Source organism: Typopeltis vanoorti, chromosome 10 (genome assembly GCF_054136105.1).
Source record: "Typopeltis vanoorti isolate ZY-2024b chromosome 10, IOZ_Tvanoo_1.0, whole genome shotgun sequence".
NCBI lineage: Eukaryota > Metazoa > Arthropoda > Arachnida > Uropygi > Thelyphonidae > Typopeltis > Typopeltis vanoorti.
In genome coordinates, this window is record NC_143558.1 from 110971481 (window position 1) to 110983823 (window position 12343).

The 12343-nt window shown below is 35.6% G+C and overlaps 1 protein-coding gene across 2 annotated transcripts in view; it reads right to left on the minus strand.

Moving 5' to 3' along the window:
* Positions 1-12343, minus strand: part of LOC150102691 (condensin-2 complex subunit G2-like) — a 401754-nt gene that overhangs the window by 211524 nt on the left and 177887 nt on the right. For both annotated transcript variants that reach the window (XM_090398912.1, XM_090398911.1), the window contains exon 15: positions 9751-9973. In XM_090398912.1, the coding sequence (XP_090255038.1) occupies positions 9751-9973 (223 nt within the window). The remainder of the gene's footprint in view (positions 1-9750; positions 9974-12343) is intronic.

Here is a 12343-nt window from a genome sequence, read left to right on the forward strand (position 1 = left end):
TGGGTGATAAGTAAAACACTTGACCAAAGACTAGAGACTGCAGATATATCACTGTACTGAGAAAGATTAGAGGCTTGAACAGATGGCATCAATGGCAATATCATATTAAAAACGAGGATATTAGGAAAGAACTTGACATTATCAGCATCCAGAAATGCATTAGCAGAGCTAATCTCAGGTGGTATGGTCACTTAAACAGAATGGGCAAGGAAAGATTAGCAAAACAAGTGTTGTCTGCCAGGAAGGCAGCAAAACGACCCAGAGGAAGACCAAGATATAGGCGGATTGATACGGTACAAAGTGCCTTAGACGAGAGAAAGATAAGATCTGATAATGTTGGAGTCTTGACAAGTAACAGATTGATTTGTAGGAAAATTGTAGATAGGAAGTTAGTAATGATGTAATTTTTTTCATGTAGTACTATCATATCCTGTACAACCCCCTTGAGGGTACATGGCAGGAATTTGATGATGATGGCAAATAACAGACTGACTCAGAGAAATGTCAAGAAGAAGTTAGTGACAATAAAAGTTTATGATGTAGTACCATCACCATATCCTGTACACCTGTCAAGAGGGTATTCAAGAATTTCGTGATGAATATGATGGTGAGTTATTTTCCTAACTCAGGAGTCATATATTGCTTCCTTCAAACATCCTTTGACTGCTTTCTATACAGTTTCTCATGCAGCATGCCAATCTGTCTTCTCGGTTTATTATAGTCATCATCATGTTTTTCAAGGATTTAGGCCTAGAGTGGCTTGTTCTGGCCTTAAAAATCATTGTTGAATCTCTTTAGAGAATGTCCTGGTTTCCTTTTGACCAATGGATTGTAATTTAATACTTGTTTTGGTAATCTGCCTGTTCTCATTCTTTCATTGTGTTCCGTTGTTGCGTCCCAATTTATGATTATTATTCTATCTAGTGAAATTCTGCTTATCTATATTCAACTTTTATCTATGTATACGAGATATCACCACATAATACAAATATTTAAGCTTTTACTCCCCTTAGTGTCCCGAATATTTATATTATACTGCACATTTCAGGACATTTAGTTGAAGATATATAATTCAAAAACAAGGATCAAAATACAAAAATATATCTGAGCATGAAACTATTAAACAGTCGTGACCCTCTATCTCGTAACTTAACACATTAATTTCCCGTGTGATTAGGTTCGTACGTTTTTCAAGTGGTGCATTGGGCAGCAATTTCAGACAACTGTTTTATCAAACTCATTAGCATGGTACAATTCAATTTCTAATATAATTCAATTCAATATTAAGAAAATATTTACAAAATAACATTAGCTAATCACAAGTATTTGGCTAAGATCTTATACAGGTATTACGATCATGCTGCCATAACAAATTCAACACATACAATCATATGTATAATCCCAGAATCTAATTAACACTTTAGTTAACCCTATATTAGTCTGAAGATATGCTATATGCTGTAGCACATGGACATACGTGATCAACTCACTCTATTTAATTATCTAAAACTATGTAGATTAAATTATCCTTTCACTGTGTTAACACATTGTTAACTTTGACATTTAAAACTTTCCTATAAGTTACAATACACATGCATAAATCTCAGGACACATAATTACTTATATAGTATTAATATTAACAAGCATACTTTCATTATAATCAGTCATGTACTAAAGCCCTAGTATAAATTTCCTTAGTCTCTTCAACAGTTCAGTAATAGAATAATGATTAAAATTACAGACATTTTCAGTTAACACGAGATTATTTTTTTACAGTACCTTTTTCTCTTGAGTTTTCTATATTGGCCTCTATCTTTTTCCGATTGAACTATCCTGGTATGATCTCTCCTATAATCGGTCACTCCTAAGTTCTTTTGGCATTAAACTGTGCTTATGCAATCTTTACTTTTCGTACTTGAATTAAGAAGACACTTTAGAATTATCTATACCATGGCTGTGAAACTCACCACGTGGACACTGACTTCTTTACAGATTTCCTTTTCTCGTAGTTGTCACTGGACGATGAAACACATAGATAATACCTTCTTTCCTTTGGCTAAATGGCATTCTTCGTTTCTTACCATAGGAAATACGGAATCGAAATCCTGCTGACTACTTGTTCCCTTGTTGTGTCGGACGGAGATACAACTCCAACCCCGCCACTCGGGAAAACCGCGTGAAAACCTATACAAAGGAGCTCGTGAAGAAACTATCCGGGAAAAAGCCTTGTGGGTGGGGTTTCTAACCTTTTATACCTTGACCCCTACCGGCACCTTCTTTAATTTCTTTTCTCCATCCCTTACTGGATTCGACTTCACCGACCAATTAGGGTGGCATTTTCTGCCAAACATCCTGCGGTCGGCAAGCATGTGACTGACACGTGACGATGTCTCAATCCAGGAATTGACCCTGAGCGATAGTCTATTGTTTTCTCTTACTAGCCTCTAAATTAACCCCCCTTCCAAAATTTTCTAAGAATTTACTTAATATTTTAATCTCTAGCCTCTCACATACAATTTCTTATGACTAATCTTTTCTGTCTTACTTAGCTAATTTTTTTTTTTTATCACAACTGTAATATATTCCTTCTTTTATCATTTAGTTCAACAAACACTTTTTGTTATATATTTTACTTGGATGCAAGAATATTTTTCTTTCTTTAAGTAATTTATGTATTAGCTCTTATATAGGGGTTTTATTTAATTTTCTCTTCATGTTACACCATGATAACTGGGAATTCTACATTCTTAAGGTATCAGGGTGTAACACCATCCATTTATGTTTATTTTTTTTATTTTTTCTATTACTGATTCCTGATTTAATTCTTTCATAATTTCTTCATTTCTTTTGTGATCAAACAGAATATACTTTTACAGTTTTTCTCATAAACATCATGTCAACTGTTATTAATCTTTGTCTTTTTGTTTTATTGTCCAGATTTCACTTTATTACAGTCACCTGCATTATAATTCCGTATATGTTTCTTCTTAATCAGAAGTCTCACATGCAAGAATGTGATCTCACATGCAAGAATATCCATCTCCCAGGTAAGAATGCATAATGACTCTTACCACTGGAGGCATAATAGTCGAATCATTTATGGACAATTCTCAGATGCTCTTACAAGGTCCAATGTTCTTGTGCCATTGAATGCCGTTTAAAGTGGCTGTAATTATTATCATCATCTTGGGCATCTCGATGGAGTCAGAAGACTCATCGCAGGAGACCCACACTAACCTTCACATACGAAATATTCATCATACATCTCCTTAAACTCATTTACTGTCAGAACACCCAAACTACTTCTGACAATCCATCCATTAACTCACTTTCCAAGCAAAAATCTAGTCTGCATATCCTTACTGACCACATTAAGTTATCCATGAGCAATTCTATATATAAATTCTTTTCTCCTTAACTCGGATGTTTTCTCCTTCCTCCCATCTATATCCCTATAATGAGATTATACTAACTTAAAACTGAATTTAATATAAAAATACATCACTGTCATAGCACTGATAGCGGTTGAAAACTTTACTGGTCATGGACACTCATCAACAAATGGAACAATTCTAATGGAACTGAAAGTGATCACCGTTAATATGCTAAAGTATCAACAGGAGAGATGCAAAATTAGAAATTAAATTAAAAAAACCAAGAAGTTATATTCTTGTTAATCCTTTATCCAAAAAAAAGCAAAGTTTGTACATGAAGTATCTTCACAACTAGTCTCAATAAAGGTCGAATCTGTCTGGGTAGTGGCCCTTGCCAAAGGATGTTTGTAATGCATAGCATTATATGCATCCTAAAGAATGTGTGCTTTGCATCATGAAATACTAAGGCAATTAATACAAAGTCACAGGCCTCTATATATAAGTAGACTAATGATAAAGATACTTCACATGCAAACCTGCCTCAATCTTTGTCACTTGCCTCTAGATCCTCTCCGTCACTTCTTCATCTCTACAGAATCTGGGTATCCAGATCTGTGTAGTAGTCCAGATATGGCCTTATTAAAGCCTTATATAGGGGAACAATAACCTAGAGCTAGCTCATCTTCCTTTCCCTCTTTTACCTTGCGGTGTCGAGGGTTTATTAATAATCAGACCTCAAACCGTTCACAGGATAAGGTGGTCAGCCATATGCCCCAGTGTATCTTATGTCTGTAGTGTTGAGTTCTCATGGCCGGTTTGCCTGCTGTGCGGGATGAAAAACCCCAGGATAAACTGGGGAAAAAAACCCCTACTGTCCACACCCAAGACCAGCTAAACTTGGCTATGGCTGAGGAAGATCCCTTAAGCTCCTCACGTCACTGACAGAAATCAAACTTAGGACCCCCCCCCCCTCTCCAGGCATATGGTTGTGAAGTGCACAGCCACTAGGCTAACCGCATGGACTAGAGCTATTTCAGACATAATTTTGTTTTATCATTCTGCCATTAGAATGGTACATCTGAAATGACGACCTCAACATTTTAAGTGATCCTAAATACTAAATATCGTTAAATTTCATCAAGCCAGGGGTGCATTATTGTTATTATTTCATATTATTTTGCTAATGAAAACAGCAACAAGATTTTGATATGTAATTATAATGAAAACAGAAATACATATTCAGACTGGTTGGCTGAGTGGTTAGCATATCTGCTCTCCAGCCAAAAGGCTGCGGGTTCAAATTCCACTGTGGGCATGGATGTTTGTGATTGTCTCTGAAAATATCAGTGGTGATAGTGGGCAGTAGATGGCATTGGTATAGTTGGTGGAGACAGAGTGTTGTGGAGCAGGTGCCTTCCCTGATGCCAAAGGATGTGATATGCTACACCTCCAGGAAGTCCTTGGACTCCCTGGAGGTGTAGCATAATAATAATAATATTATTATAATTTCAAATTGTTTTGCATAATAATTATAACAGGTGTGAGGAGTGTTATAATTTTGAACCCAAGAATGCTTTTACAATGATAACATATCCTGTTCTCTAAGTAATTTATATCAAGCCTAGTGACACATTCATAATGCTCTAACATATGTATGCTTACAATTTTTGAAAAGCAATACAATTTTAAATTGTTCAGAGTAAAATTTTCAACTGTTAATATTTCCATTCTCTTTATGATAATTATGAATTTTACAACAACATTACATGATTCAAAATAATATGGAGAAGAGGAATTTTTGGGAAATGCAATAAATGTGTCAAAATTATAATGCATGTTATTAAACTCAGATGTAATTTTGGCCAGACATAAATTTGTTTACTACTACAGACAATGCAGATTAAACCAAAATTTCAATTAGTTGACAGATTTTAACAGCACCCAACTATGAGAAAATGTATCATTTTATCATGGTTTCTACCTTGTCTTTTCTACGGTAAAACTGGCGACATTTTCCATTAAACATCTAAAAACACAAGTGGCTGCTGTTTAACATTTAAACAAAATGCCACTTTAAACATACCAGACTAACTTCTCATCCTTCTCTTTCAATTATGTTTATATTTGTTTTTGGAGCAGCCTTCTTCATACTATTTGCCCCTATGATGACCTCTAGTTTTTAAAAAACACATCAAGGTTTATTCTTTCTCCTTGACCACATGCAGCACTACTGTGCTATTAGTTTTCCAGATTCTCATGTATAGAGACTGATCTAAAAATGTATTAAATTCCACCAATAGTATGGAATTATTAATATCAGCTGGAATTGTTCTGCCAAATTCTATGCACTGAATAAATAAATGAACAAGGTGAACAAAATGATGAACTAATCCCAAATTTTAATAAATTCCATCCAGATATAGCAGAATTAGTGTTATATCTGGATAGAATTTAATAAAATTTGGGATTAGTTCACCATTTTGTTCACCTTGATTTGAATTAATTCATAATTTTGTGCAATACATAATTTCAACCAATTTTAGCCTTTGCGTCCCAGAAAGCTATCTCATTAAAACAAAAACTAGAAAGGTTGAAAAATTTTGTAAGATACCAAATACAAGTACAATGCATTCACAGCCTGAGTTACAGGTGACTTTGAGAAAACACCTAAAAACATTATTCATCTGCTAAAAGTTAAAAACTTCTGAGGCTCAATCTTTGTAAATTATAAATAACAGTATATTATAAGCATAGGAGAAATATTTTCTATTTCTCTTTAGAGCTATATTTAAATATTTCATGATGTTTCAACAAAACATCTATGGGGGTGCTTAAGGGTCAAAGCTGTATAACTGAGAGGAGATCTCCACATAGCCTTTAAAGGAATGCGGAGAACCGACCAGGGCTTCAGACCTAATGTCCAATCCTCACCATCTCGTGGTGCACCCTGTTGGGTATCTACTTGGATACTGAACGGACGAGGATGGGCTGGCAATTTGAGATTTAGCCGACCAAATTGTATTCTTATTGGTTAAACCAAAATATAGAATGATGGTACAACATGACAAAATTTCATGCCGGCTGGGGCATCGCCCGGTTAAACAAGGCCCCCGTTGTTTTCGCCAGGGAACCAGGGCGAACAGCGAAAAGTCAGCTACCGGAACAAATCTGAAAATAAACCCCAACTCAACATCACCAGAGTTAAAGATCGGTACTATCAACGTAAGAAGCCTGAATGGCAAAGAAATGGAGCTAGCTGAGGAATTAGATAAGTACTAGATCGACATAATAGGGGTGACTGAAACAAAAAAGACCAAAACTGGTGAGATCTTTCTGAGCAATAAATACAAAATGTTATATTCAGGCAATGACAATCAAGGAAAAGAAGGAGTAGCCATAGTATTCAACACAAAATACGAGGCTAATCTTCTTGAATGGCAGTTAGTCTCAAGTAGAGTAATGTGGGCAAATATGAGAATGGGGAACTGGACAATGAGACTTATTTGTGCCTATGGTCCCACAGAAGGTTCTACTAAGGTAGAAGTGGAGGAATTTTTTGACGCTTTAGAAAAAGCAACTGACACAATGAAAAAGGAAAAGTTGGTCCTTGTTGGGGATCTAAATAGCAGAGTAGGAAATGATTGTGAGACATACAAAAATATTTTGGGAAAATTTGGAGAAAAGAGCAAAGCTAATAATAATGGCAAATATCTGTTGGATTTCTGCTCAGGACATGGACTGGTTATTACTAACACCATGTTCCAACATAAAAATGTGCACAAATTCACATGGAGAGAAGAGGCTAGGAATAAGAAAAGCCTCATTGACTATGTTATTATTGATAGTGATGTTTTCTCCCTGGTGCAGGACACCAGAGTGTACAGAGGATTTGAAATTGGAAGTGATCACTATTTAGTCTTGAGCAGGATAAAATTGAATTTCATATTGAAAAGAATAACATGTAAGAAAGTTTTAAAGCGAATAAAAGTTGAGCTGCTCTCAGATGTGAGCTGTAGACTAAAATACACAAAGATTATTGAAGGAAAAATGAAAGAGTTTGAGAACAGGAATCAAACTTTGGAGATTCATTGGCAAACTCTGAAGGAAACATTGATTGATTCTGCCAGAGAGGCATGTGGTGAGGTTGTTTGTAAGGATAAAAAAACCAGAACTCCCTGGTGGACACAGGAGGTTTAAGAGGCAGTGAAGGAAAAGAAGAAAGCATACCAAAAGTTCCTGTCAAATAAGTCAGCTTGTGCTCTTAGAGTATATAGAGACAAATGCAAGAATGCTAAACACTGTGTAAAACTAGCTAAACAAAAGTCATGGGAGGACTTTGGCAAGAATATAGAAAATAAATATCAAGAAGGTGGCAAAAAAGTCTGGAGGTTGTTGAAGAAGCTTAGGAATGGAGGAAAGAGTGCTGTAAAAGGAATTAGAGATGATAAAGGTGACATGAAAACGGGAGAAAAAGATATCCTTGAAGTATGGAGTAATTACTTTGAAAAACTGCTAAATGAAACAAGCAGTGATGACAGCACAGTGGTAAAAAACACTGACCAGACATGCCGTCAGGAATACATATCCATACTTGAAGTAGGAAAAGCCATCAAAGGCTTGAAATGTGGAAAGGCAGCAGGAGTAGATGATATTCGACCAGAAATGCTGAAGTATGGGGGTATAAGAGTCTTACAGTGGCTGCACTGCATAGTTCAGAAAGCCTGGACAAAGGGACGAATTCCCGATGATTGGAGTAGAGCTCTCATAGTACCCATATATAAAAAGGGAAATAAAACTGCATGTGAGAATTACAGAGGTATTTCCCTACTGAGTGTTCCTGGCAAGATCTATGCAAGTATACTTGAGAAACGGTTGAGAAGAATTGTGGAAGAAAAGCTTGGTGAAGAACAAGCTGGATTCAGGCCAAATAGAGGCTCTCAGGATCAGATCTTCACTTTACGACAAATAGTCGAGAAAGCATGGGAATATAACAAAGATCTGTATTTAAGTTTTGTCGATCTGGAAAAGGCATATGACAAGGTGCCAAGAGAGAAGCTATTCAATACGCTGCAGTTATATGGTGTCAATGGGGCATTATATCAAGCAATACTTAGTCTTTATTTGAGTTGTGAGTCAGCAGTTAGAATTGAAGGAAGCACAGGAAGATGGTTTAATGTTAAATCTGGTGTGAGACAAGGATGTACATTATCCCCTCTGTTATTCATTATCTATATGGATCGCATTATGAAGGAAAGTGGTATTAAACATGATATCGAAATTGGAGATGTTAATGTCAGCTCTTTGCTTTATGCGGATGATGTTATACTTCTAAATAAATCTGCTACAAGTCTGCAAGATTCTCTGACTAAATTGAATAGCTCTTGTAATAGATATGGCATGAAGGTCAGCAATAAAAAGACAAAGACAATGAAAATAGGCAGAATAATTGAAAATGTCAAGTGTGTTGTGAATGGAGAATCTGTGGAACAAGTGAAACATTTCAGCTATTTAGGCACAATTTTTACTGAAGATGGTAAATTAAATATAGAAATAGACAACAGAATCAGCAAAGCTGGTATGGTGGGAAGTCAATTGAATAAATTCATATGGAATAAGAGAGAAATTAGTCGCAACACTAAATTAGCTGTATACAAGACAGTGTTCAAACCAGTTTTAACTTATGGATCTGAGAGCTGGGTCAGAAGTAAAACACTTGACCAAAGACTAGAGACTTCAGATATGAGAGTCCTGAGAAAGATTATAGGCGTGAAAAGATGGCATCAATGGCAGTATCATATTAAAAATGAGGATATTAGGAAAGAACTTGACATTGTCAGCATCTAGGAATGCTTTAGCAGAGCTAATCTCAGGTAGTATGGTCACTTAAACAGAATGGGCGAGGAAAGATTAGCAAAACAAGTGTTCTCTGCCAGGTTGGCAGGAAAACGACCGAGAGGAAGACCAAGATATAGGTGGATTGATACGGTACAAAGTGCTTTAGACGATAGAAATATAAGAACTGATAATATTGGAGTGTTGACAAGTAACAGACTGATTTGGAGGAAAATTGTAGATAGGAAATTAATAATGATGTAATTTTTTCATGTAGTACTATCATATCCTGTACACCCCTTGAGGGTACATGGCAGGAATTTAATGATGATGATGATCTACGTAAAGCTGTGGACAGGAAAGACCATTCTTAAGACATACTTAATGCAATTAATATGGTATTTTTTGCAGCATCTAAAATATAATAAGCTCAGGATTATCACATTCTAAATGTGGGATGTGTATTTTCCTGGTTTTCTATCCTAGGTTTTTGACATTACATATAGATATATTCAATCATTTCCAAACAAGAGAAGGTAATTACCTGCATCGTTAAAGGACATATGCTTAGTCACATACTGAAAAAAAACCCTTGATGCTGCCCGATTTGTCTCTATTAATGATATACATCTTTCAACTTTAACATGATTTTGTACATTAGATGCCACAAAACTGTTATGAAGAAGATCCACAATACGACGAACCATAGGTTGGGAATCAATTTCCAACTGAGCAAGTAAATCATTAAGAGGTACTACATCCCAATACTACTGAAAAGACAAATATATAATTATATAATGGCAATACTAAAATTGATAATATTTATTAGCCTATCTACACACAAAGTAATGACAGGCAGAAACACTGATGTATCAATATAACTGAAACACTTTGAATGGTTATTAGTAGTGATTTCCTAAAAATACACAAGCAGTGTCTGGATGGTCAGGTTTGAATCTTGCCATTGATTGTCCTTGGGTGTGAGAAAAGATGAGCTTCATTGCCTGGTTGTTGGCAATGGCAATGAATTGTTGGCCTGCTAATCGGCTTACTGAGAGACTGAAGTAGCTTAAAAAAGTTCCATTTTTCATGTCTGGTATAGGTTTCCAGATTATGTAAAAACATATACAAAATATGTTAAAAAAAATTAATAAAAATATATAAAAAAAATCTAGTTCATCCATGGTACTAATACATTATAAGTTCCCAACCTTTAATGGGTGAGAGTTACAAAAAACTGTGAAAATCTTTTTCTTAGATTTATTCAATTCTCCACTCTTGTAAAACATACTCATCACTGAAAATTAGATACAGTTCTCAATGTATGTTGTCTGTGTCCAATTTGGGTAACATATCTGCAAATACAGGAAAATCTCGCTTACTAAAAAAGGTGTCACATCACAAAAGGCACCAAGAATTACTGAAATAAAGAGCCAAAAGGCTTCACTTCAGCAATGCAAAATTATTCAAATTAAGTGAACATTGAATCCAATATTATTTCAAAGCCAAATAGAGAAACTACAAGAGTTTCATGCCAAATATAGATAGAAACTATAAAAGTTTCAATAAAAGCTGCTAACCCCCAAGTCTTGAAGGGAAAAGATAAATATAGCTGCCAGTCTTTTTGGATATCACAAGAAAGACTGGGCAACAAGAAAACCCTTTTTCTGGATTGGTTCCATTGATGCTTTGTCCCTGAAGTCAGGAAGTACGTTGCCAGTAAGCGACTGCCTTTTAAAGTTCTTTTGATATTAAACAATGCCCCTGGCTATCCAGAACCCCATGAGTTCAACACTGAGGGTGTTAAAGTAGTCTACTTGCCCCCAAACACATCTCTAATTCAGTCTCTAGACCAGGGGGATCATAAGGACCTTCAACGCTCATTACATACGGTACTCTATGGAAAGGATTATTAATGCTGCGGAAGAGAAATCACAATGTATTTCTGTAAAGTTACGAGTGTGCCTCCCCTTTCCACCTCTGAAACCGCAAGACCAACCCATCCTCTTCCTTGTCAGCCTACTCAATGTGAAGATGACGAAGATGAAGGCCTTTATGATGATCCAGATAAACTTATCTGTTGTGTATGTGAGTGGGCATTTTTTTGTGAAAATTTAATAACTGTATGGAATGTTTTTGTGCCATCATCATGTAGAATATCATGTGGAAGTTGTATGGAAGTGGATAGCCTATCTTTACATAGGCAAAAGGCGAGCAATATTTAATATAAAATTAATAATGTGTTCAATTTCTTACTGTTTTATAACTTTGCTTTCAAAGTGTACTGTGCATTGCCGTACAATATGCCTTTCTCTCTTTCGTAATTGGAGAAACTGCATATCATCCTATCATCAAAGGTAAGTGTTTTTGTTGTTTTTTTAAATGTAACAACGTTTCCAATACTGTATTGTGAATATCACTGTAATACTGTATATCATAAAAATTTATAAGATTCATTCATTATGTATAGGCTAGGCTACCGTGAAGCAATTCTATAGATTACGCAATTCTATACAATTCTAGGCTATCATAAAAATTTATAAGATTCATTCATTAGTGTATAGGCTAGGCTACTTGAAGCAATTCTATAGATTATACTAGGCTACCACAAAGCAATCATATCGCTGCTTCTTCATTATCAATGCATGATTCATTATACCTGTAAATAAATATGAATTTCTTTTTCATGTCATCTTTTCATTTTTGATGTCTAGTGTTAGTAATATGTATAACATCTACAGTGTTTTGTATCATATAAGACAATATTGATGTAGGTACTGACAGACAGACAATTCATCTTGTATACAGACAACTTATGGCAGGGTTACCCATACCCCAAGGGGGTACAGGAAGCTTGTCCAGGGGGGTACGGTGAATAGCAGGTAAATAAGTATATTATGCTATTAATATATTCCAAAAATAGTTATGTTATCAACATTTCTGGGCTATTCCATGTTGGTACTGTCTATCAGCCACACCAGCAACATTTCGGGTCTCTTTTCAGACATGGACACAGTGAGGTTGCATAGACTTTTTTCTCACTGCAGGGTCTGATAACTCAAAATACCCAGTTAAGATTCAAGATAGCTAGTGAAATTGCCAGATCAGCGCTCCCTCGAGGCTCGCCTCCGCAGCAT